Source organism: Neodiprion fabricii, chromosome 6, assembly GCF_021155785.1.
Source record: "Neodiprion fabricii isolate iyNeoFabr1 chromosome 6, iyNeoFabr1.1, whole genome shotgun sequence".
In the NCBI taxonomy this organism is placed as follows: domain Eukaryota; kingdom Metazoa; phylum Arthropoda; class Insecta; order Hymenoptera; family Diprionidae; genus Neodiprion; species Neodiprion fabricii.
The window spans coordinates 7,443,681-7,471,652 of record NC_060244.1 but is presented as its reverse complement, the minus strand read 5'-3'; the positions used below and the strand labels follow the sequence as shown (position 1 = coordinate 7,471,652).

Below are 27,972 nucleotides of genomic sequence, written 5' to 3'. Positions count from 1 at the left end.
CAGGGTTTGTAGCCGAGTCGTTCATAAGTCACAATCATTGAATTTAATTAAAAAAATAATTGATAACTGCACGATTGTGCTCTATGAAGAACTGCACTGGACCTTTGTGTTCGAAGCAAAAACTAATTGAATCCTTCGAAAGGATTCCATTTTTCAAACAATTACACACGTAACGTTGAATACGGTATTATAGGAAAGCGTTTCGATCTGAACAATTCGGGAATGGATACGATCCGTAAGATATTTGACTAACAAACTGATCAATAAACGATTAGTCAGGTAATTGAGATAACTCGTTAATTAAACACTACGACACTTTAACAACGTTATATAGCATTTCGGTTACAAACTCTGTACTTATTCCATATGCGATGAGACTGCTAAATTTTGTTGTTTAATATTAATTCATCTCGATTATGTTTTTTTTTTTTTTTCTTTCTTTCTTTCTTTCTTTAGTACATAAAGTTAATTTTTGTTCAACATACATGCGACGAAGAATGTCGATATTTCAAACTTTCGATTTACACATTTTTCTTATGTAAAGCTGGAGTGTACTTGAATATCTCTTTACATAATTAAATTTCATAAAATTATGAGCGATTAGTGTTGAGCGTTTAATGTAAATCAATAGATAGGTCATGGTGCAGTGGCGGTAGTTTCTAAATTCAACGGGTACTAATTATTATAGGGTGTAATACATATGATACGGCGTATGTAATGAATTTAAATAAAGGATGACGACTGGACTGAGTTTTGATATGAAACAATGCTGTCCATAATCGTGAAATTTTGATGAATTTTCCTTTGTGTCGCGACACGTTTTTTTTTTTTTTTCTCTCTCTCTTTTCTCACTACACAAGAAGACAATATATATATATACACATTGTTATGTATCGTTTAAGAATCGTAATACAGTACAGTACAGTTAGTATAGGTAGAGTATGTATAGAATAGGGCTACAACATATTATTACGGTTTCGTTGGACCTAACTATAATAATTATTCTATTTATGTGTGGGTTTGAACCCGTAGCACTGGGTCATCGGATCTAGGAGTTAGACTAAGGGCCCTTTAACGATCTTCGTGTAAGGGCAGGAGCAAACAGAGAATATATTTGATTTTGTTTGACAATTTTAATTTTTTATTCCGGTTTATTTTTCCATCACTTTTTTTCTTTTTTTTTCTTTCTTTTAACCTCGTTATCCCGTTCCGTCAAAACTACCGTTAAGTAGAGATCCAAGGTTGTCTCGTAATCTTAAATTGTGGATACTAAACTCTCAAAGTGGCGTCGTAATATTATCGTTATTATTAATAATATTATTATTATTTTAAATTTGTGATAATAAAGTCTATGGTATGAGAGTTTCAACTCTGGGTCAACTCTTCTCATACTGTTTTTCATACGTATACATATATTTATGTACATATATATTTCTCTTTTTCACCTTGCTTTCACACGCGTGTATATAATATATATATATACATACACAAATACATGAGAACATATTATATATATCCATATATGTATATATAATATATAATTTTAATAATAGTATGTATATATAATAATATATTCACTACCTGCATTATCACAACATAAATTTTTTACTCCCTTTCGCATTTGCTCAAACATAAACAGTCACTCGAGTTAATCATTATATATATCATTCGCACACTTATTCTCCGTCTATGAAATTTAAACGCTGCGGTGGTGTAAGATAGTGGTTGAGCTTCAAAGCACAGTAGCGTCGGCTCAAAATACTTGATGTAATCTTGACTCGGGGTTGGGTTTTGCGTAAGCAATTAATATGACCACCCTCCGCTTCTGTTATTACCACCTTTTCTGAATCCTGCTTATACAAATGGTAAAATTGAGTCGGCACAGATTACGGTTCGGCTTTAACTCTGGCTGGTAAATTTTATTTTAAACGTAGCGATACCGGCGAGTGTGAGAAAATTCATAGCGAAGATCGTCTTGCTCCAGTTACACAATTGAGACTGTTAAGAAATAAAATGAAACAATAATACCAAATTGTAATTTACACAAACACCGTATCTGTTCTTTTTTTTTTTTTTGTTTCTTTCTTTCTTTCTTTCCTTATAGCGGTAAATAAAAGGTTGATTATATTTCATTAAAATCATTAACAATCGTTGCGTGTAACCATTCTTACTACACTACGCTGCTTGCGAACTCAGCCACTAACAATTATACATCAGCATAAAACCTTAGAAACCATGGCCCAGCCTGGATGTAGCGTCGGCTCGCTTCAAGCAGCCCTTATATCCAGGGTAGCCAATATTTAAAGTATGCAACAGGAGGCTGAGCAGCAACTGCTTCCGCCGCCTTTACTCTTTTGTCTCTGGTCTGTAACAGAAGCATTTTATTCAACCACTGCTGGGCGTATAATATAACTTACGCATACGATAATATTATAACTATGATATACACAAATATACAATAATAATTACAACTCTGATTAACTTCACGTTCAAACGCAGTTCAATTCGTGTAAACTTGGAGGGCTTTCTTTATTATTGAAGGTATAAAGGAATACAAAACGTGAATTTATAATAATGTATGAAAAACAGTGAGATTGTCCTCGATCAAAAGTAGATTATTGTACGTTACAGGCATTACAATAGACTTGTATAACTCGTGATTTCATGGCCGTCTAACAGCGGGCTGTCCGCTTTTCGATGCGGCTGAAGACCTACGAATACATTGAGTAAGGTGAAGCAGCACGTGATGTGTGGAAATGATTAGTTGCACCGGGTATTACGCTTGTCGAGAAGGAAGGAAGGAAAAAATATACATACACATGTTTACGAAGTAAGACGTTGTTGCACGATAGGAGAGTGAAAGTTTAGAATCATCAATTACTGCCAATGTGTACCGTATGTATCGTGATAATTACAAGTGGTGAAACACGTGGAAACTTCCATATCAACGCATCAATTACGCAGCAAAAGAATTTTCAAGGATAACGATATCCGTGCAGTTTTACAATCTCGCGGTGTTTCGCATATATAATTTGAACCCGAAATACGAAATACGAGTAATGAGTAGATGTTGTGTCAACATATACTTTGAGACTTTTGAAATATCTCGCCAAGTGCGACTGACAAAGATTAAAGGGAAAGAGAAAAAGAAAAAGATACAGATAGGAGAAAAAGTCCAAGATACGTTGCAAGTTGGAATTTCAATGGAATACACCTAACGTAGGGAAAGCGATGAATCGAAGAGAACTTACTTTTGCCTATTTATCGCGATAAGAACTTGGTTATCTATCTTCGTTATAGCTTATATCAACATCGTCTTGTTGTACGAACATGTATTCGCCGTTAGGAAGAATGCCTGAAAGGATGGAGAAGGGGATGGGGGTAGGAAACGATCATGACATTCACGTATTTTGCACAATTGTCAATTTAATTAGAAATACGACATTGTCCTAGACAGGACACGGAGGCATTCGGACTAAATTATGCAATCGTTGAGCGCATTGATCATCAGAGCATGACCAACAGGAGCGACAGCATCACAAACCGCGAACGACCGTGAATTGAAAAAGAAACAAGATATTCTCGGTTGAATTCACCGTTGCAGATATAACATTATTTCTTTCGTAACTTATACGTGTATTTTCATTAAATGTATTTTATCAAGTATACCTAAGGTAAGTGTACCAGTTACCGACACGTCTAGACCCAATTATCGAACCTTTTATTTTTTATTTTCCAAAATTATAAGCTGACGGCGCAAATTATGAATTTCTCGGTTACCAAGACCAATTGCTAGCGAGTTTAGACACTGTAAATACATTTTTTTGGTACACACATAACTAAGGATCAAACAGATTAAACCAAAAAAGGTCAATGATTGGTACACTCACCTTCCACAGGTACAATATTACCGTCAATTAATACTTGTACAATCGTAACAAAAATATCGATAAGGAGTAATTGAATCATTAATCACATCGATTAAACTCACCTTGAGAATTAGGCTCGGGGAGGTTCTCGCGTGGGACAAGATGCATTACTATTGTTTTACCGAAGGGGAGACCGAGCGCACCTAAGGTAACGTTGCTGTGTAGAAAACGACCCTGGTAAATTAGTCGTAAAATTTCCGCCTTCGCGACCGCTTCTTCCGCCCAATCTGAAATCAATCCATCGTTGAGTTTTTCGCTTTATCTTCTACCTATACTACGCTGACACGGTATATACCGTTGATTAAAATTACCGTATATTCAAATTGCTTTCACCGTTCCGGACGACTTTTTTTTTACGAAACTTATCTTCGACCTCTTGCGTACGGATACAGAGAGTGAGAGAGAGAAAGGGACGAGAAAAAAAAAGAGAATAAAAATTCATCGATCTGTATTCATGCGGGCTAGAAATGTGTGTCATGTGTAAAAATTTCTCACCTTCGGGCCAGTTTTCAAACACATGGTGTGCTATGTCACCAGCAGAATCGCTCGGACTAAATAGGAACTCTTTTGTTTTACCGCTGACAAGTATTAGGCGTAGGTTTATCTGTAACAAAAGTAAAAAATTGAAAATATTATAAATAGCGACTGCAGTGTACAAGGCACGTGTATTACACAAATGTGTGAAGTTTTCAATCGACGATGCGAAAGGCGGTGAAATTTATATTACACGTGTTCCGCCGTGGAGTTTGTGCGTCGTTACACCGATCCGTGATTTCGAAGATTGTCGAAAAATAAGAGGGTCAACGATAGCGGTAAGATACGCGGGGAACCTTGTAACGCCAGAGCGAGTGATTCTTACCTTGACTTCGCTAATACGCGCTCTAAATAGCCTTGCTATAGTATAGCTAACCAGGTTACCAGGGCAGAAACCAGGACAAACTAGGCATATGTGCGTACAGCGGGCACATCCAGATATTCTGGCATAATCATCGTCATCATCGTCATCATCGTCATAGTCATCAGCCAGAAGCAAATAGGGGCTACCGCTGCATGACGTTAAAGTTACTCCGTAGTAGTCAGAGACGTACTTACGATCCTTGGTTGAAAGGAAAGTTTAAACGTCTTATCGCACTCCTCTATTAACACGAGGCAATGATAATTATTGACGACTTTGGCGCAAGAGAATTTCAATGACGTCTACCTGCACGTGCTTGCCGCGGTGAAATTAAAAAAAAAACCCATTATTATAGGATGGAATTGTAATTAATATTGAAACGTCGTGGCGTTTCAACGATTTATGTAGAGCGAACATGCGTGGGTATAAATAGTACAAGTGTAATGTGATGACATGAGAGGCACGAGTAGTATAATAGCGATTAAATCTAATATGTATTCAGTCTATCCGCGGCACTTACGATTAATTGAATCTACCTACTTAATGGGTGAACTTTGGTAAACGATAAAAACACGGACTCGCTCGTTGGTGGGTTGAAAAAAAAAAAAAAAAAACCCACCATTTTTTGTTAACGCAACGTCTTAGAACGATAAAACAAATCATTCACGTAGATCCGGCTCTTCCGCTAAATGATTTCTGAAACTCGTTTTTACTCACTATTATGTAATCACCGTCAGAAATTATTGATCAAGAATATAGTTTCGTTGAAATTAACAAACGACTCAGCATATTTAGATATAGTTTATATTCAGATGTTTGCCGAAAATAAGCTTTTATATGCTATCCTAGACAAGAAAATTAAGTTTATTTTCAAGAAAAACAGAATCCTGCTGCAATTTTTACTTCGTCGTATACGATACATAGAGCTTATTTTCTAACAACTACCAACAAACTAATCCAAGATTAACAAAGCTTGAGACTTTGTTTATACCTATCGGTGATCTGATTAGTGCGTCTCGCGAAACAATTTAGTTTTTGAAAAAAAAACAAATAATTGCTGCAGGACTGAATATTTTCTACATTCTACTTTTTCACCAATTTTTGCAATATTCAAACCCGTGCGAGTATCTTCGATATTGAAATTCTCAGACAACTGATTTACACAAAACTCCGAGACCTGCGTATCTCATACAGAGCGTGGGAGATAAATCGAAGACCTCTGATGCGAAAATGGGTGCGTATAAGCATTGCCCATATTTTTCCCGGAGATATCCCACGATATTATATACATATACGCAAATAATAAATAGGAAAAATGGCAGTAAGACTGAAAGACGCGCTGTATAATAATTTATGTGATTTGCGGTTCGCGATTTATTGCCTCAAACGTATACAAATACGAAAGGCGAGATGATAAACAGTAATGTCATCGATTTTCACGTCCTGCACCGAAGCGAAGCGACGCTGCAAGATTTTCTAGGGCGTTAAATCATGCGATAGCAATTTGCTATCGAATATCACACCGGATCTTATTGCAGTCTAGTGTCTCACACACACCCTTGGCTCTCGAGACTCGCCTACAACCCTACTCCTCGTCTTTCGTATTACATTGCATTACATTACGTGTATATATATATAATAAATAATAATAATTAACATAAGAAATGATGATTCGCAATAGCGCCAAGCTTAATGTCTTACAAAGTTGATTGATTGGCATTGGGCGAAGAATAATCCATGTGCAATATAAATTATCATAGGCTGTATAAATCCTGCGTTGGAACAGTGACGCAATATACTCACCCCCGACTCTTTGACGGGGTTTTATACACGTATCGCGATAATTAGTCTTCCGCAGCTACGTAGTAAACTATCGTAATACACCTATAATAAACGTTTGAAAGTTTTATGACGTACAGTATATGTTGCGTACAGTCGACTCGCGTGCATCGTGCAAAACAGTCTCTTTCGTGATTAACAAAAAGTAATAATGCACAACCCAACTCACAAGTGCGCATATTTTGATACGCCGTTGGTGTTAGGATATAAGGTGGCTACGAAATTCCGACCCTGTAGTGCAGTATAAAAGTAACGAAGAATCGCAAAGAAACGAAACGTCGACGAGACTCAGATTCGTTTTATCAACGGGGTAGATGCGTTGTGAAAAAATATTTCTTTGATACGTACCGCGAACGGTACTGATAAACGTGCAGATTCCTTGATTCCACGAAATGAATTCGTTCTATTTGGCGACTGTAAAATCTTTTCAAACCGAGTACTAATTTTAAACAAATGGGAATAACATTTTTTCTCTACATATATAAAATTGTACCGTGACGTTAATAACCGTACATGTACATACAGTGACGGCCCATATGCTACGCCGACATGAAGTATCGCTTCGGAGTAATTTGAACGAGGCGAAGAATGAGAAGCTGAGGCGTCGGTGGGTCGGGTCTCAGGTATAGAGAGAAGAAAAATAAATAAATAAAGGTCGGAAGGTGGAGGAGAGCATTATAGAGAAGAGAAGAAGCCGGGAGCTGGGCGTGTATTCAAAATCGCACTTTTGGGGTTCTTCCTTTCCAAGACGCTTCGCTTCGGTTCGCTTCGGTTCGCTTAGCTTCTCCGCTTCTTCGCTTCTTCTCTTTGCCGTACAGCTATAGGTATGTAATAACACGCAAGTTGCCTTCCCGAAGTCCTGCAAGTTTCATTGTTGGAACCTCGTGTGGTAGAGCGGATGGTAAGCGGCGGACGAGAAACTGAGAACATCTCATCGCAGACCCCGCCCGCGTTCTTTCACCTTCTCTCTCTCTCTCTCTTAGCTCCTCTCCTTTTTTTTTTATTTACTTTCTTTTTTGCCGTCTTTCCTTCACCGCAACGTGTATAATAATGCCTTTTGCTCGACCACCGGCACGGCCGGCTTGGCACGGCGCCGCCGTTCTGCAGTGCAGATATCATACTGTAACCTCACACACGCAGCACCGTGTTGAAGTCAGTAACGTTATCGTAGCGATTCGTGCTGAGGAAAAACCGTTACTTCGCGATTTTGGAATCGTTTGATAGTACGGTACACCGAACGATGCTTATCAAATTTTGAAATCTTCGTTAATTCAAAATCGTTGTAGAAATAAGAAAACAGTGATCTTTTTCCATGAATGCTCCGTTACGATAACGTCTTACCGACTTCAATCTCGTATGTAACGTACCTACTGAAGCTTGATGTTGAAAACAAAAATTTATCACACGCATCAAACTACACGCGTTTTACGTCACGTGGTTCGATCCCTCATTTTTAGTCAGGTTCGGGTATTTTTGCAATTGTTTTTTTCGATGGACAAACTTTTTGTCTCGGAATTGGCGTGTAGCCACCTCTCTCGACTAATTTGACTTTCAGAATTTGAAAAAATACAGCCCGAACATCACAGTATCAACAGCTAGAAAAATACAACAATTATCCACATTTATTCAAGTGATATCTTTCGAAGAATCGACAATATCGACTCGATACTAATTGCAATCGTTTTAAAAGGATAAAATTTTTTGATTAAGTAATCGAAGAATCATTTCGTAGATTTAAAAACTATGAGAATGCCTATTGTGGAAAATAATTCGAGTAGTTTCTTTGGTTGCGTCGACATGCAACGTTCACTTGGGTGAGTCGTGTATATTAACCTTAAAATTTACCCACGGTAACGAAACTTTGGTCGTAAAAACTAAACATTATACCGAGTGTACACCCAGACGGATAATTGGCAGGCATTTAGGGCACAAGCGATGTGTAATTTGGGGATTCTCGTGTCACGTCGCAGGCTTTTATTATATGTATGTATAGATATTTTACCCTGGGATCATTACTCCATTAGTTGCCAATGAACGTAGTATTTGCGCAAGAAACGGGCTGCAAACGATGTACAAAGTCAAATCTTGAAATAAAGAAAATTGTGTTCTGTTTGTCATACGTGTGCGCTGACGACAAAAAAAATTTTTTTACGTTAAAACGACCTTATTACACAAAAACAAAACATAAAAAATCACCGCGATTTCGAGCGTTTCTACACATAAGTCGTAGAAAAGCGAGCAAGGCGAGACGGCAAAAGAGAAAGAGAGAGACACAGAGAAGTGATGAGTAATCAAAATTTATTTTACACAGAATATTTGAATTACGGAATGTAGAAAGGTATAAATAAAGTATAGAAAACCAAAACATGAAATCGTCAGAATATTTCTGACGTTTCTATAGGGTGGTGGTAAAAATGTGGGAAGATTGAGAGACAGAAGGATCAGATTATCGAACTGTATTAAATAGTCGATAATTTGTGTTACACAATTTTCAAATTACAGATTGTCAAAATGTAGTAAAGATAAAATTTAGAAAGTTATAACAAAGTACAGAAAAACAAAACAGAATCGTCGAGATTCTGCTACATCTGGTTAAGCCATTCCGACGTTTCTGTGCTACGCCTTTCTATACTTCGACCTTTCTACAGTTTGAATTTTTTATACTTCGACTTTCTCCATTTTAAGAATTCTATATATTATGACCCTTCTATTTTCTGATCTGTCATCATTTTTACATCCATCCATGTCTATATTACGACTTTCTACAACTTTGACTCTTCTATTATTATACCCACCTCGACTTTGCAAACATGTTAAAAGTTGTGTAAAATAAAAGAAAATAAAAAAAAAATCTTCGCGTCCTTGAGAATCGATCGTTATCGCGTACTGTTTTCCGATCTTTTCACATCTCTCCCCCCATTTCTTCAAAGATCCATAGATCGCAGGCTGGTGCGGCGGACTGAAGCCTGACGATGAGTAGTAGTTTCTATTCCTGCGCCAGTTATTTACGGTTCTTAATTCTCATACGGTTCTTCTAGCCGGCATAGGCAGCGGTTAGGCAAGGCTTACGCCCGGCAAGCAGTGGCCGCAGAACTTCCGACATTTATAGTCATATCCAGCATATCTGCGTGTATATATATATATATATATACACATACATACCCACGCCAAGATTACCGGAGAGCGGCGTTCCACTATCCCCGAGTCCTGTTAGCCGCGTTTTTGCCTCTATTTCCTACAACGTCGGTGTACCTAATACGGTGCAGGCATGTTGGGTGTACGATACCAGAGGGATGGATGGAGGCACGGCTCTGCCCACGTGTGTTGTATATTACACTTACGTGCGGTGCGGCACTAACAGTAACTCGTCTCTATATGTATACTTCAATTACCGGTGTGTGGTGGAAACGTGGGGGGTGGTGGTGGTGGTGGTGCAGGCCGGGAAGATGTATAGATACGTGTATGGCGGGTATGTAGGCGCATTACTCTCGAGGCAAGAAAATGGCATGACGTGTATGATCGATGACACCCACCCAAGTTGACCGGTGACGTTATTCCGGCCTCTTCGAAACGTCAAAAAATTATTATCGATGTACGTACCGGAGGCCATGAGTACATATATCAACTTTAATTCTAGCGAGATTCGTGAATTATAAAAATTTCAACTATTTTTACTACGAATATTGTCAAATATCAGAACAAGAAGAAGAAAAACACTAGTATTTAATACATATAATACCTGAATCACACTATTTAGGCTCGATAATACTCGGTACAAGTTGGTTATTTGCCAACGAAAATCCTTTCACGATTTTCCCTGAACATCGTGCAATGTGAAATACCTTATTTTTAGTTTGCTTATTCATTTATTTATTCTAGCCAGACTTGTCTGTGAAAATTTCTGACCGAACGTATTTTAACGTAACGGATGCACTTACGCGGTGTTTTCAATTCAAACTTTCCGATGATTAACTATACGACGACGAAACATTGTTTTGCGAGTTGTTTTGACATATTTCGATCGGTCCGTTGAACACAAGGCACGAATTTAGGAACCGAAACGAGTAGAATCCAGGATCAATCGCTGAATTATGATTATAAATTATACTTCGAGTCGCTTTATACACATTGTCTTAATTATAATTTCACCATTGAATATTTGAATAACAACATTGGATATGTCAACAAATATGAGCTGAGTCGAATAATAGACGAGTTGACTCATCAATATTTAGCTCAACCTATACATAAATTTGCTAATTACAAACGAATGATCCATTTCGCCATATTAAAATGAACGTTTTTAACTGTAAATAAACCCTTCTCTCAGTGTACGAGATTCACTTTCTTAGCGACGATACAATTATCACACGACTAAGCAAGCGCTCGATAGGAAACGCAGAAACTGCAACAGCTGATTGAAATTCCAAAATTTTTTGTTGAGCACGTCTCGAGCCTCCGGAGGTTATTTCAGCTGTTTCCACCTCCGTTTGGTGCGAGAACATCGCATCGAGCGTTCAGCGACATTCGATGACCAACCGTCTGTTGTATCATTGGTAAAACTGATATGTTGCACGTTTATAAACGATAAAATAACAGGAACTCCGATAACCGCATCCAGGGCTGCTATAAAAATGTTCATTTTTATTTAACGTTCCCGTCGTCATCGCCGTTGTAAAAGATATTTATAATTCGCACGATAAAGCAATACCTAAGGCGCAAAGTTTAAAAAATGTATAACGAGTACAACCTTTATATTATACATATACTTACAGGATTCACAGTGTTAAAGCCAACTTATTTTAGGGGAAAGTTTTGTGAAAATAGCCGAGTATTAGAGATCAAATATTTTTTTTATAGTAGTGACCAAATAGAGGAAAATTAGAAACACGTTACGGTGTCCCTTATTTTGGTCGTATTGAATTTTTTTCGATCGCATTCCAAATTTTCTTCGTATTGTAGGAAAAAGCAATTCCCTGTCAGTATAAAAATTTGTATTCTTTTGTTCCTACGTTAAATTGAAAGTATAAACATTGTTCTAAAGAATGGAATTGGCTTTTTCAGTTAATTTCAAGTTATGAAAAAAAAAGTAACTGACTGGAAAAAATACTTAGGTGGGTTTAAGGAGAAAATTAACTGCTTAAGGGTACATTTAGGGGCAAGTTTCAGTTTTAGAGTGCTTATAGGGAAACAACAAAGTAGAGTACTTCCCCTAAAATAGGGGAGCCACTGTGTAGCTTGCATGTAAGAAATTCCAAACTTTCCTGAAAATTTTTCGACTTTTTCCAGTTTTCTAATCTGTCCAGATAAGTCTGCACGAGGAACCCTGGACACATATATCTAACTATAAACACGTGTATCCAACAGTGCATTCACATCTAGAGTACAATAACGTGTCTCGACAAAGTATCTTGACAGTATTAATTTTCATCTTATTGTTAGTTGAAGACCGCACGTCGCAGTGATGGTGGTGACAATTAGTCCAATTATGAACTGACCCCACGGGTTAAATAGCAGACGTCTTATTTTTATCATCCTCCTACTGATGCTATTAAGCATACCAACGGCATACGTATACGTATACACAAACGTACAGTGCTTATTTAAACCGCCCACACGACGGGTGTCGATAAACTGAAATAGAAAATTTATCCAATCCAAGAAAACGATTAATTTTTCGTGCATCAGAGATTACACGTAAGATAATTAATTGATATCGAATAAATTCTCACTCATTCGAATATAGGTATAGTATATTATACTACATACACGTACGGCGTAGAATCGAGTAACCTTTATTTGCGTAATGTAAATGCTACATAAATTTGACGTCCAATCCAATGGCGATCGCTTACTTGGAGATGAAAAAAATTATTTGTTTTTCACTCCAGGTATACGTTCGCATACCGCAGTATATGAAATGCACACGGTGCTCGAGTAGTTGTGTTATATGTATAATGTATAACGCAACCTCCTGCAGATATTAGTAAATACCCATATACGGTGTATGTGTGTGTGTCTGTCGTGTGTGAACGTCTAAGCAGATTCCTGCGCTGCGCCTATACGCGATGTGAATTTTCATGGTACAAGCTGGAAGGCGAGAAAAGACGACGCGACGGACGGCGATACGTGACTTCCGAGTGCAAAGATTCGCCGGAGGATTTATCTACAGACAGGATGTTCGAACGTAGAGCATGGCGATCGGGTGGATGCGGGGTGGAAAGAAGAAGAGGCTGGACTTGGGGGGGAGAAAAGCTCGATACCGGTCGTCGCTGTTCGGAAAGAGAAAGAGACTTTTGCAAGGAGGCAAGTGTGCATGCTCTTCGAGCGAAGGAGGAGGAGGAGGGAGAAGACAAGACAGCCATGGGTCTCCGGTAGTAATGGCCGCACGTCGTATTCCGATGTAAATTAAAGTTGAGAATTTCTTCCCTTTGTACGTTACACAGGCGCATAATATGCGCGAGGTTCGAGAATAATTAAATTCCGAATTAATTAAAGTTCCGGACATTATCAGGCGTTACATATGTACATGTGTATACGTACATAAGACGATGGTCACGCGTGTGCCGATATATGCGCGAATCCTTCTCGATTGGCATAATGCAAGTGCAGACGCATGATGTACTTTCGATCCTGCCGCTCGCTGCGTTACTATTCGAATAAAGTATAAATGCAACGAATCACGCAGCAGCTATGTGAAAACATGGAAGGGAAAGAAAATGCTAATTAAAACAACAACAATAATAATAATAATAATGATTACGATACATGAAGAAACAACGCGTTCGAGTGTAAAAAGGTGAGAACGAGATTACAGCCGCCTGTTTTGTATAACAAACAACAAGATCGCCTTGTAAGTGTATATTTTCGATGATTATCTTCGCTGGCCGGAAATGGGCGACACATGATCTTAATGGTGAAAATATTGCTGCAGTGTCTCTAGATGCGGGAGAAAGCAAAAGGCTTACGTAACTCGAGTGTGTATATATATATATATATATACAGGTATCATTATATATAGCGGTACATAGGTATATGCATGCACTCCGTATATCTGTATATGTATATATATATATATGATGTCGAAGCCACGGAAGTGCATCGGAACTCGATAATATATGAACTGTATTTAATAGTTTAATTGGATTGGTCGGTACACATATAATTTACAGACTGCGATGGTACGTACAGTGTAAATGTACTGCGTTAGGGTGTTTCAGAAAAAAATAATCAGCGATTTTCCACCGTGGCACCGCCTGAAAAGTTTTTTTTTAGGTCGAAAGAAAGATTCTGTCAAAATACAAGCGTTCTAGGTTACGTGTGAAAGATCGGGCTCATTTGATTTTTTCACATTTTTGTGTAACATATCACTGGTGGTTAAAAAAAAAATTTTTTTTAAAAATTCCGAGACCGTTTTGGGCTGGTTGCAACGTGAAACTAATAAATTATCAAAATCGAAGGGGGTGAGGTACATGGGTTGCAAATTTGACGCGGAATGCCCCGTAGAGATTTATTCGAAGAGTTCAAAGATTTTTATCGGCGTACATACAACTGACATGTCGAATCAATATTGGCCGGGTCGAAGGGAGAGAAAAGCTGGTCCAACGAAACGAGGGTCAAGGCTGCTTGCTGCATCCGAAGCGAGTGATATAAGGGAAAAAAAGTGCAAGCCGCAACTCTGCAAGCTGCTGCTGCTGCTGCTCCTGAAATCACTTTGCTGACCTAGTTGAACGGAATCCCTCCCCCTCCTTCTTTCTCCGGCAACCGACTAAATTCTCGTACCGACCTATACGTATATCCACTTTGTTCTAAATCCTCGATTATCGGTTCTTCGGAGGAATGGAGCACGAATGAACGAACAAGCGAGCGATTCTCCCGAGAGATTTGCATCATATCGAGTGCAGCGTGTTATGTGCAATCCGAATGTATAGTTATACAATATTGTACAAGGAACGAATCTGCAGTGCGCGAGTTGTTTCCTGATGAAATTTATCCGACGCAAGTACGTAACGTCGAAATATGTTATTAATATTACATATAAAGCATTGCCTGCAGGTAGACGAACGAAAAATAGTACGGAGTTAAGTATCGTGCTTTACAAATTACAAAACACATCCGCCGTCATGTCAGTATGATACGGAAATTATTTAAAAACTAGTCGCGTATATACTTGCGGAGGATATTGTGCCGGTACGTACAACATTCGATCTCGTCTCGTCTGCGACAGACAAAAATATCTCCTCTTTTCAACTCCCGATACAAGCCTGCGTCTACTAAAGTCAAACTTTACTTTTGTTATGCCCTCCTGTTTTTCCTAAGTAGGTAATATAATATATAATTGTACTTTTAGTCGTCGTTTGACTCATTTGTGTGATGTGAAAACATACAAGTCCATTTGTTAATGGCGGAAAATAAGTACAATCATTTATACTCGTTCTCACGCGAAAATCTATTGTTATATTCGGTCCATGGCATATTTCGAATTAGCAAGGTTCTACTGTACGTAAAAAACGGCGACTGCGTGCAATCGCATTGCGACCTGTATTATTACAATATACCAGAGAAAGTTTCGTATCTCACCGAGATCAGAGATTACTTCTGTGCACCTACGTCACGCCTCAAGGTCGGTCTGCTTTGCTAACGAAGAAGCTCATTTGGCAACTCGCCTTTATATTTCCTATCCCGATCTCGTATTCGCGTTTCAAGCCAACTTTTCGCACGAGGTATATTCTGAGAAAAATTATTCATCGCAACGTGTGTATATATGTATATATGACGAAGATGATGATGTACAAATGCAGATTTGCAGAAAATTCGGCAGTTTTATACAAATCGTTTACAATACATGTATACCACCTACCTATATAATATACATATAATACATTTTTAACAGCACTTTGCGAAGCCTAACTTTTTCAGAATATACCTCATAACACCGATGTTCTACATAGATATAATATAAAAGCCCGGGTGTACACGATGAGAAAAAAAATTAACGAGTGAAGAATGTTTCCGAGTAAATGCACCGAAAATTTTTAAAAACGAACTAATGGAGCGGATAATGCATGAAAAATTGTTGAGACGAGGTAAAAGAGAAAACATTTTTTTTTCAATCTAGGAAAAGTTCCTTTATACCGTATACATCACGATTTAAAGGCGGAAATGAAAATATTTTTATCAATTAACAACATCACACGAATATATTATCGCTTACAGAAATAATGATCAATTGTTGAAATTGAATTTAATTAAAAATCCTCGCGTCGAGTCATATACAATACTATAAACGTACAGTGTACAATGTAATTCAAAAACAGAAAGTAAAGAAATCCAGAACGAAAGTAATTCCTTTTCTCAATTCGCAAAAACTTACCCTTATTATTAACATCGCAAATCGTTAAAAGTTACGATAACATATCCATTAAAAAAAAAAAAAAAAAAAAAAACTGATCTGATACAAGCGATTCGATATATTGCGAGTAAATTTGAAAAGACGGTGTGAAGAAAGTATGCGAAACGAAAAAAAAAACATATTTTAAATCTATAAAAGTTCAGGGGCACGTAATCCGAACGCACACATCCGTTAATCCGGCGTTAATCCAGTGCAACCAGGCATTAATACCCCATGCGTACAACGTACATGCAGCAACGGACGCGATATTGCGGGGGTGGATATACGCGGGGGTTTCGGCGTAGTAGGAGGTGGGAGGATTCGAGGTCGGGCGTACACCCCTCGCATCTCCGTCCTTCCTTGCTTTCGCATCTATCAGCGAGAGAGGAGCTCCTCTACAGGGGTGCGCGCGTATGCATACGTACACCTACGTATGCAGGCATAGGCGTGTGTGTAGTTATACATATGTAGTATAGGTATACCCGTGGTGCCTGCCTAGTAGTAGATGTACGTGTAGAGGGAGCGTCGTCGTCGTCGACGTCCATTCAGTGCGCGGGTGCCGGGAACAGTCGGGACTCTCTCGAGTCCTACAGGGCGAGGGATCGATCGATCGGTCTACGGGGAGTAACTCGCTGATGCCTCCTCCCCCTCCCGCCCCACATTTCTCCCTCTTCCTCTCTCCCTCTCCCTCCCTCTCTCTCTCTCGCTCTTTCTGAGCCGCATGCGGCGCGCTTCGTTCGTTGGGTCGTCTGGCCGAAGAGGAGGCAGCGAGACTCCGGACCGCGGAGGCTGAGGCTGATGGTGAGGCGATGAGGATAACCTTGTCATTCGCCATTCGGTACCCGGCCGCTGACGAGGGATGTGAGAGAAAGAGGGCAGCACCGGAAGAAAGATGCCGAATCCGACTCTACCTCGCTTCTCACCTCTAGACACCGGATCTCGGTTCTTATTCGTTCCTGTCGATGAGAGCGAATCTGCCGAGCGGGGATTTGTTCGTTTCTTTGTTTTTATTTTATTCTATTATTTATTTCTTTTTTTTATATGGGATTCGGGAATCTGTCTGATTGCAGACTTGTATACAGACACGGAGAGAATCGAATTTCGGATCGCGTTCGATACGGGGATGCGAGGAGGATAGAATTTCGGAATTTATTATTCCCCGTTTACACCGCGATGTTTTGTTTTACTTCCGCGGAGATGCGTGACCCATTTTTTTTTTTATCATGGAATATTGTTATACGTACGCCGGGTGAAACCGAATATTACCGAGGGTAGAGATCAGGGAATTTTCTTTTCTCTTTTCTTTCTTACGCGGGGTACAGGGACTTTTGCCTTTCGAGGACAAAAAGTATCTGTACGTAATTTATAGGTGCGTGTAGTACGTATACACTCGCTCAGGCAACTCGTAAACTTCGCACTGGGGTTTAACCGAAAGTTACAATTTTCAGGTTATACGTTAGGTTATTCTTCTCGCACTCGTACGAATGTGTAATAATACATAAAACCAAACAAACATACGTGTGTGCGTAGATTTATTTTTTCTTTACCCTCCGAGAAGAGAGAATTATTTCAACGGAATAAAGTTCGTTTTTAAATCCGTGTAAGATTTTGAGATAAATGTTGGAAAAACACTCCCTGAATAATCGAGAAAAGTTTTCTTTCTTTCTTTTTTTTTACATACCAATTCAATGAAAATTTCATTCACGATTGAATAAACTTTGTTCGAATGAACGAACCAAACTTTTTCCCGAGTCAAGTGTCGACAGATACACTCTCGACTGACGTCGATTTTTTATAGATAAATGATTGTTCGATTCAACGTATGGGAAAAAGAAATGATAAAGCGACGATGAAAAATGATACCTTGCAGAATTTCGTAGACATATTTACCGCATATCAATTTTGAAAATGTGAGAAAGTCGGTAATATTCATTTCGAGATTTACAAGTCGTACCCGGCGACGGTTTCCTGTAAAATTTTATGTTTCGAAACACCCTAAGCATGTATACCGTATAATGGAATATTTATAATATTATACAGATAAACTGCGCAGTCCTACGTCACGCCATTAGCGTTCGTTTCGTATCTACCGTATACGCAATACAGATGTAGGTGTAGGTATCATACAGTTATAGAGTTGTACATGCATCTAGTCGATGTGTGTTCTGTACGTATATGTACACACGTATAACGCGCCTGTTATATTAAAACTGAAAACTTTCACCGTACTGTCGCGGAGTTTCGGGATCTCCGCGCGAGGATGAACGCAAAACACGCATGCTGCACTGCAGGTCGATCCGTATATACTATATATGAGACCGGTGTATATACCTAGCGATATTTTACGAGGCTTACGAGAAGTTAGTCACGTTAAAGTAATGAAAAATTACTATTTTTCAAGTTTATAGTGACTTTGAAGCTCGTGTTTTCATCGTATTCAAGTTGGTAAGGTTGTCGTAACGATTCGTGCTCAGGAAAAACCTTTATTTTGCGATTTTGGAATTGTCTAAAATTCACTAAACCGTAATAAAAGGAACCATACTTATATCTCAAGAACGTAGTTTCTTCAAAGTCATTGTAAAATAAGGAAAATTGTGATTTCTTTCCCAATGTTTCTGCCTTATTACGATTCACTGAATTTTTATTTTTTAATTACCGCAATTGCGAAACAACGGTTTGTCCGAACCGTTAATCATCACGATAGGGTCGCTAACTTTAGCCTCATGATAATTTAGAGAAGTTTAACCAGCTGCATGGGACTGAGGTTAGAAGCGTTATTGTGATTATTAACACATGAAAAAAATCATTATTTCACAATTGCAGGAATGTTTAAAATTCGGTAATATCATACTAAGGCATATGTATTCATATTTTGAAAACTTAACCACATGTATTCAATTGCCAAAATCAATTGTCGAAAATCGACATTTTATGAAAGTTTGAACGTGTAACTTTGTCTGATAATTAAATAATTGCGTACACCGTCCAAATACCTATTATATGTATATGTATATAATAAACAGTAAAACTGAATGATGAGATTTCGTTAAATGTGAACAAGTGTAAAAACGTATGCAATACAGTTGGGATTACAATGTATCATGTACTATACGCGTAGACATTTTTCACGTAAACCGTGTCTTCCTACATTTCCTTATCACACTTTCCGTGCAATGGTTAGCCTTCTTGAAATGGTTGAGTTTTTTTTTAAAACGATATCAACCTCGTACATCGGCGATATCCTATGCGATCTGCGGGATACGGCGTTTTTTCCCTTTTTCTTACGCACGTGATACAAAAAGTCAAGGAGGATAAACGTTCCATTGTCTTCTTTCTTCCTGCAGTTTATCGGCATGCATATATGTATGCAATGTACGTACATACCGAGAGAGTCAATCGCGTCGCGTTGCGTTGCGCGTTGTTATTACAGACGTACGGTGGAATTGCTTTGTTAGACGTACATTTGCGCGTGTAAATTTGTAACGAACAGCGACGACGATCCCCGTTTTCGCAATCCTGATTTCCGAGATAGGCTTCACGAGAGGGAGGAGAAGGAGGAGGACTGCAGTTCGAGGTGGTGTTGAAAATTTCATCACGCTCGCGTATATATGGAGCCATTTTTAGTCTACTCTAAGTTTATGGCATTAAACCGTGCCTGCCTACTTGTATACACACATCTAATTAGCAGTCGACTCGGGTGAAAATTTCGTAACCGAAACTCTATTCCTTCTCTCTCGCTCTGTTGGTACAACACAATAAAAGTTCTACATTATACGCTAATGCCGGGGGGGGTGGGGGGTAAAAAAAAATATATATATATATATTTCACAACGCTATAATATTTACCTTGAAGTAAGGAATGGAAATTACAAGGAAAATTAAGTAGGTACACGGAATTCGTCGATGATTAGAAAAATATAAAGTAATTGTTACAGTCGCTGAAGGCGGAAAAAGGAAGCGGTCGAGAACGGTTAAAATAAAATTAACGACGCATGTACATCGACCGAAACGAAGGCGAATAAAGAACGCAACGTCAATCTTTATATCGTGTAGAAATATTACATATAGAATACTACAAAATAAATAATAACAATAATTCGCTGACGATGTTGATTTGTTTTTTTCAAAGTGATAACGTATACGTAGCCCTTGTTTCAAAGGCCTTATCCATCCGCCCATCATCCGTTCAGTGAATCACAATTGAACGATTTCACGCTGTTTTGCCGATTCTAACGGGAAACAATAGATCTTAATCGTATAATACACATGTCACGGCGGATACGTGAACGGTATTTTTACGAGGAGGGCAGCAGCAGCACCAGCAGCTCGTACAGAGATTGATGACATTCTTCTCCTCTTTTCCGTCATTGCGGATTTCATTATGGTGTTTGCCATACGTACATACGCACACATATATTCGCATATATGTATATACATATACATGCGTTTAGATAGCATAAATGCTGCCTCGAATCGAGCGAACGTAATTCAATACGCATGTATTAACGCGATCTGCTCAACAAGTTTGTTTATGACGTGTGTCTCGGAATTACGTACAGCCGCCTGAACCAGAACGGGGGAGAGTTTATAATTGAAACTTTAATGAAACGAGTTGACACAATAATAATATTAATTAACGCCTCGCCCATCTGTTGAGAATTTTTTATTTTTCTTTTTTTTCGATATTTATTCATTTATTTTTTCTTTGTATTACGCACTTATTATTATTAACGGTATTATTGTTCGTGTTTACGAGTTTCAATCAAACCAAATTACACGCAGATATATGAATATTTCGAGAATGCGTTAAACTAATTGTAAGAGAGATCTGATGAGAAACGTGGAGTAAAATTGTTTCTCAATGGTACGACGAGTGATAATACAGAGTGTGGAAAAGTTATCACCGTCGCGCGCGTTATTGGAAATATTTTCCAATAGGTATACGTATTTATTATACGTGTACATAAGTAACGCGTAATCGAAGCGTGGTCTCGATCAAAGATGCGTATAGGTGCGATAAAAACCACCGACCGAGGCTATTGGTTTCTTGTATTCCGCCATATCTTTTCGTCGTATGCAGACGACGACCACGGATATTCGTATGAATTTATTCAACCAACTAATATTGTTGATCTCGTGGTCCAGCTTGACATGTTTGTTGTGTATATTATGCAGAACGGTATTATGCAACATATGTATACGCGCATAGAGTTGAAGGAGGATAGAACAACAACGGCAACATTGCGAAGGAGAAAATCTGCGGTAGAAGAGAAAATAGGGGAAGAATGAGAGAAAAAAAAAAAAAAAAAGAAAGAGAGCATCGAGATAACCGAGTAACAAAAAGCGTAAAAGGCAACAACGAGAGTAGACGCAGCTAATTGTAGTCTAGCGGATAAGTCGAGTGACTCTTTTCTCTTTCTCTCTTTCTCTCCGGAGTCCTCGGGTCTCCTCATTTAAACTCGGCTAGCCGGTGCGGGCGTTTCTTGCCTCGTCCCGAAGTCACGCAATTAAGAAAATTAAAGCGACGAGTCTCTGTTTACGGGAACGCCGCCCCGTCGTCGAGTATAAGGTACCTGCACGTTTTTTTTTTCCCCCTCGAATGCTCTCGCTTTTACAGAAATTCGACCTCACGTGTCTGGAACCGCCGGTATGTACACGATATATATACAGAGAGAGAGAGAGAGAGGGAGATATACATATGCGTGTCTTTACACGCGTGGAATAATAAATCGAGAGACTCGTCACTTCCGGCCCCTGAAACTTATCGTGTAATCAACCGGGCGCCAAAAGTGAATTTAGATTTCACAATAAGAAGAGAACAACAACCGACGATTAGCCTCCGCTAGGAAATAGGAGGCGACTTTCTCTCACGTTATTGTAGCTGGGTTATAGACAACAGTACCCGCGATACTGCGGATGTTAATCTAAACTCCGTTAACGAAGCTGCAATCGTCGCTGTTTCACTGAGAAAATAAATTCGTTAGATTTCGAGAAATAGTTGACCATTGAAATTTATTATTTTACTTGATTTCACGTGACTTATAGTACACTTCGAACCAAGGCTGCACGATGGCGAAATATTTTCGCATCGTAACTACGAAATAGTATATAATAATTCATATTTATTTAATTTCACAAAATGTTATAAATTTTAAAATAAGGAGGCTTATTTTATTTTACGAATAGTATTTTTTTCGCTAATCGTAACTACGGGATAATAAATTATTTGGTACAATTAGGAATGAAAAAATTGAGAAACGAATTATAATTGCAGTTTGTTAACGTAACATTTCATAGGAAATGAATCGTAAATTTAGTGGAACGAAATGTAATTTACTTGAAACAATGAACGTTTATTGAAACTAGGTGAATTATATAATTCTGTGAATTCAACGTACATAATAATATAACAAGGCAAAACGGACCAAATATTAAATTGACAGTCCGTAATGAATATAATTCATTTCATTATACCGACTCAAATATTCCTAATCCTAATGAATAAATTTTCGTTTCATACGGTACAAAATGCAAGTAAAGATACCAAATAATTTCTATTAAATAATATTTTCATGAAAGTGGAGATCGTATCGTCGTTGAATCCGGTACCCGAATACAATATACGAATTTATAAGCGAAGTAAGATTTGTTATTCTCAGCGTGTGAATTTAAAAGCCATTTCCGCGACCCGGAAGCGATTCGGTGCGAAAACCTTCTCTTTTTTTAATTCCGTTTTTTTATTCAATTACCTTGAAGCCCCGAGATTCGCTTCAACGAAGCTTAGCTCGGGTTGCTCGACGGTCGACTTTTAATCACGGAATGATTGCTCCTGAAATTAACCGCGCAAGCTGACCTGCAAAGGAACCGCTCTCTGAATTTTATGCGGCTTCTTTTTAAGAGGCCACGCGGATTAGCACGCCGTTGGATCAGTCGAAACGACGTATCGAGTATCGAGCGTCACCGATCAAATAATTCTTTCCTTTCCCTGCGAGCCGCTCCGCGGAAATTTATCGCCTCCCTCCGTCCGTAGGAAAAAGGAAGTCGCTGGCGGGGTTGAAAGATTGACTTCTTTCATTTCCTTAATTTCGGTTACCTGCAGACTGCTCGCCTCGAGGTGTAACCTTATGTACGTACATGTACCTGTGTTATATACTTGGGAGAGGAAGAAATATATAGGAGTGTAATAAAATCGGGGAGGATTTAAATCCTGCGGGAAGAAAATTCGGAGTCTCCGCACGTTCTCTGCGTCATCAAATATTTATCTCCATCTATTTTGTCGCTTTACGAAGAAAAAATTTTCCCGAGATTATTAATAGTCGTATAGACGAATCAGTCGATGACGCAAATTGCGAGTTGATCTTAGACTGCGAAATAACGAGCTCTAATTTTTGCCTTTGCAATAATTAAGTGGCACGTAAAACGGGACTCGATCCGATCGATTTATCGTCCCTGATGATAATGATGATGATGATGATGATGATGATGATGATGATGATGGTCTAAAATTCAAATTGGCCCGCAAATCGTTCTTTCAATTCGTTCGTCGTTGTAACACTACGAGCACGGTTTTTTCAAATTGCGAGACTTTTGTTGCTGAGTTAACTATAGGATTTCGTAATTACGAACGTTTATATACCGACTGCACACAAAAGTTCCTGGGCGGCATCGCGGTATATAAGGTACAAATCGAGCAGAGATTGCGTAAGGTATAGTTTAGCGGTGCGGCGCTTCTACGTAAACCGGTTAGATTGCTGATTGATCGTCGAGTTTTGAGAAATTGCACGGATGTTTAATACAACAACAATTCCGCTTTGATGTCTAATTGAAATTTGGAGCGTAATTAGACGGGGAGAGATGAAAATTATACGGCCAGTCCGTAAGGTCTGTATGGCCCTTGCATGAATCTACGAATTAAAATTCCGATAATAAACGGCCAGCTTCTAATTCAAATATACATATATATATAAGTAGGTAAGAAAAATCATCGCTATATGCCACCAATAAATATAATATAATAAATCCGTGAAAACAACAAGATTACAAGTTTCGGTTTCCAGATTCTTTAGCCATTACCACTCTGTACAATCTATTTTGCCGGCTTCTACTCACTTCTTATATTCTGCTGTACTCTGCTTGTTTCTTGTTTTGTATTGTTTTAATTTATTTTATATTATTATACATATTATACTTTTTTTATTTTCTGTTTTTATTGGTCGGCTTTGACATTTGTATAGATCTATCTCGTACTTTCAGACTTGGACTACTCGAATGCTTTCCTTACACGTGTCTTATTAATACGACTTCTGTTACGCTCTCTCTCTCTCTCTCCTTCCTTCTCATTGCCCTTTGGCCCATCTCCAAACCATTGTATAATAAAAGATATTCTATTCTATTCTCATATTTTTAGCAACATTGCGGAAACGTTTTCCGCTAGTTTTTGGCAGTGACAATATTATGTTGTTCACGTGAAATAAAAATTGTCTATAAGTTAGAATAATTGACTAAATGGTGGGAAAAATGCAAAAGGTTACGGTTCAATGTATACATTTAAACTTATTCTATGAGAATACAAATAATTCAGTAGAACGGTGATATGGAAATAAAGAGGAGCTTTTATTCGCATTATTTATTTCGAAGGTATTTACATTTTTTCTCGCACAGTTCATCCGGTTAACAAATTATTCTCTGTACGGTAGCGTTCTTTTCAATCGAATAACAGCACGTACCTTTGAACAAGCGGTATGAATAATTCATTATCGATATGGTTTTCCGAATTTGTTGTTATTGCAGTAAACTCGAATCTGATCGTAACTTAATGAATTTACGATAATGAAAATAAACAGGATTAACGTTCGCCGCCGCAGAAATTTACGATATATAAGTTCCTTGGCACGATGATTAATCAAATCTATATTCAACGCGGAATGGTGGAATCACTTTCCGTGGTGATGTTCAAGTTCAAGTTAGTAACTTAGTTAGTTTGAATATTCCGATTTACTGAACTGCAGACGGTTCTGAAGTTGCGACGCAACGGATTTTTGCCAAAAACGTGTAACGTTGCAATAACACATTTTACTTAAAAATCAAAACTACCTGCTCGTCAATTCACAGAGAATTTGTTTTCATCAGAGCAAGTATGCACACGATTTAACGTGTAACTAATTATAGCGATAGATAGCTGCGGGATCCCAGCTTTCTATTTTATATTAGTGTAATACCGTACAGCAAAATAATAAAAAAAAAAAAGGCAGGAGAAAAAGAAAAGACACATCTACTCGTGGTTTCTCTACCACGTATCACGTAGCAAAAAAATCATCATTATTTTTCTTTTTTCCTTTTAAGGACCGACTATCGGTTCACGCAGATGTATTATAATATTTATTTATAATTCCTCGATGACTTTCACCGAATAAATGGATACTATTTTTTTCTTTTTTTTTCTTTTTTCATTGTCTCTAAGCACAGTTTCACGGGTAACCGCTGCCTGTACACTGCTGATTTACGTACCTTAAAACACATGTACGTACACGAAAAAGAAAGAAAAACCTAGCTCCGCAAAAACGCTCGCGAATAAAATGGATTATCAAATATCTGAAATTCGTCTACGGAACAATGTCGCGACGTTCCTAGTGAACGGTGTTTTCAGTTTTCTTGGTCTATATTTTTATGTCGCTCCTTTCCCCAAAGCGATTTCTCTCTTCGATTTAAATGGAAAAGGCCAACTTCCAGCAGAAAGCGATTCCTGCGGTTTAAATGAATAAGATACCCATCGAGTATGATACAACGTTTCGCACGTTGGCTTTTGTTTGACAATGAAACAATCATCGACACACCGTCCAATATTTTAATAGAACAATGCATAATTTCTGAGGGTATAGATCGACGCTTCGTCGTTAAGTGAGTATGTATAAATTCCGTGTAGGTGATATAATTGTTGTGAATTATTTGCGATAATTGCGACGGTATAACGCGGGGCAAAGACGGTATGATTATTAATCGAAGTTATACCAGCGAGGAACCTGGATGTCAAGTTCGCACGACATGTCGTACGGTATATAAAGGTGATAAAATATTAAGGGAAGCGACAGAAGTGAAGATGACTGGGTGGCTAACTAGGTCGGGGGGAAACAAGGAGGCGAGATGGAATCGAAGAAGGGTGCGGTAGACGTATTACGAACGGGTAGAGAAAAAAGCTATAAAGAAAAAAAACAGAAACCGACGAAAGAATAGAGCGAGAAAGAGGAAAGAGAGAGAGAGAGAGAGAGAAAGAGGGAGGGAGAGAGAAAGCGGTGGAAAGGAAAGGTGAGGTGAGGAAAGAAAAGAAAGTCGGGTGAAGAAAAATTGACGAGACTCACCTTGTCTGAGGGAATATTTCTCGAACTCATTGTAACCGATGAGAAAATCGTAAATAAAATCCGGAGGCTGCGCGTGATATGAGCCAACACCAATAACTCGATAGCACAGAATAACAGAGCGTGTGACAGCAGTTAAAACTAGTGTTGAAACACTCGATGAAAACACACGCACGCACAACTCCACTACACCATTTCGGCCAGATTATACTGATACCCGGATTACACCACCCGCGCAACCCGTTCTCGATTAACGTTACTTACTCATGTCGGGGATTAAGTATTTGAGCAACATTTTGCGAATAACGTTATATACTTCGCCAGATTTTCTCACCACCCCACGCACCACTTCCACTCTACCTGCGTCAGAGCCAAACACATAAAATGGCGATGTCAATCCTCGCACTGCATCCTGGGAAACTTGATCCGTGATCTCTCTCCTCGATTAGTTAGGCTGACCTCCGCTTGGTGCCGACACTTCTCAGCCACCTTGACGTCACGCCCGCGAACACGCCCCCCCCTCTTCCTAACCTGCGCGATTAAGGCATATTGACAAAGACGACAAAGACGACGCTATCGCCTAAGGGCCGTGTTCGACTGTTGCGATGGCCCGAGATTACTGGAGTTTCCTACCTTCGTTGGGCGTGGGTGAACCAATAAAAGTTACGTATTCTCGTGGCGCGCGAGTTTTGCATCCTGTGTGAACTGCAGTGAACAGTGTGAACATAAATATCGATTCTTATTCAAATTCGTGGTGCAACCACTACGGAACGTGTTTGACGCGGCTTATGGGTTTTACGGTGTGTTTAAGTTTTTGAATCGTTGAACTGTTTTGTCAGTAACTTATTCGGCTGTTGTGAGTAGACATGATTGTTGTTTAATCCGTCGATGTACAGGGAAGCAACGACAGCGTATCGTGAGGTTGTAACGTATTATTACAAGGTTAATCGGTAAATGTTTCAGTTTCAATATTTGTTACGCAGTTACGTCGTTATTATTTTTGTAAATACGATATAAATGTATCTGATGTCATATACCAGTATATCTCCTTTTTTTACTAAATAAACCTATTCGTTGGCGAGATAGAGTGTTCAACCGTTTTTTCAAGATATAAAGTAAACAATTAAGTCAACCTCGGAGGTTAATAATCCTTGAACCATAGTGATATACGCAGTAAATCAGATTATTTTTATTTTCCAGATGGAACAGTGTGGTGAAATAATTTTTACGTCGCTACATGTCGCAGTTCATGATCGGGCAAAAAGCTGCGATGATCGTCTTCCTGACAACCTGCAAGCTTTCAGCTATGGGTGAGTCTCTTCATTCCTGTGTATTTTTTCAACGCTTTGCTATTTGGCTTCGTGAATAATGACGTGGTTGATGATGCAAAGTGAAAGTTGTGTGTGTACTTTAGGTGGCCACAGATATCTCAGATCGAAATAAAATGAATCTCGAACAATTACTACACGCATTTGATTTCAGGGTAAAAATGGTGTCTTATGCGCTTGCTATAAAAAAGATACTTTAAAATAGGTATTATAATTTTTTATCTTCATCCAAACTATT

General features: G+C 38.6%; 2 protein-coding genes across 3 annotated transcripts in view; one reads left to right on the top strand and one right to left on the bottom strand.

Annotated features, from left to right (window-relative positions):
- Nucleotides 1–1,184: 1,184 nt before the first annotated feature.
- LOC124185173 (ubiquitin-like protein 3) lies at nt 1,185–26,813 on the bottom strand. 2 transcript variants are annotated; one of them, XM_046575652.1, is made up of 4 exons: nt 26,410–26,810; nt 4,425–4,533; nt 3,992–4,156; nt 1,185–2,365 (listed from the first exon to the last, which is right to left on the bottom strand). In XM_046575652.1, the coding sequence occupies exons 1-4, from the start codon at nt 26,437–26,439 to the stop codon at nt 2,301–2,303; spliced, it is 369 nt and encodes a 122-aa protein (XP_046431608.1). In that variant the 5' UTR covers nt 26,440–26,810; the 3' UTR covers nt 1,185–2,300. The 2 variants fall into 2 exon arrangements, with proteins under 2 accessions (XP_046431608.1, XP_046431607.1); XM_046575651.1 differs by lacking the exon at nt 1,185–2,365 and adding an exon at nt 2,511–2,711 and having other exon boundaries at nt 26,410–26,813.
- A 793-nt stretch (nt 26,814–27,606) lies between these two features.
- The window catches only part of LOC124185168 (paired box protein Pax-6), an 89,084-nt gene continuing 88,718 nt past the window's right edge, over nt 27,607–27,972 (top strand). Inside the window, exon 1 of the mRNA XM_046575642.1 lies at nt 27,607–27,716. The gene's annotated coding sequence lies outside the window, so the exon portion shown is untranslated. The remainder of the gene's footprint in view (nt 27,717–27,972) is intronic.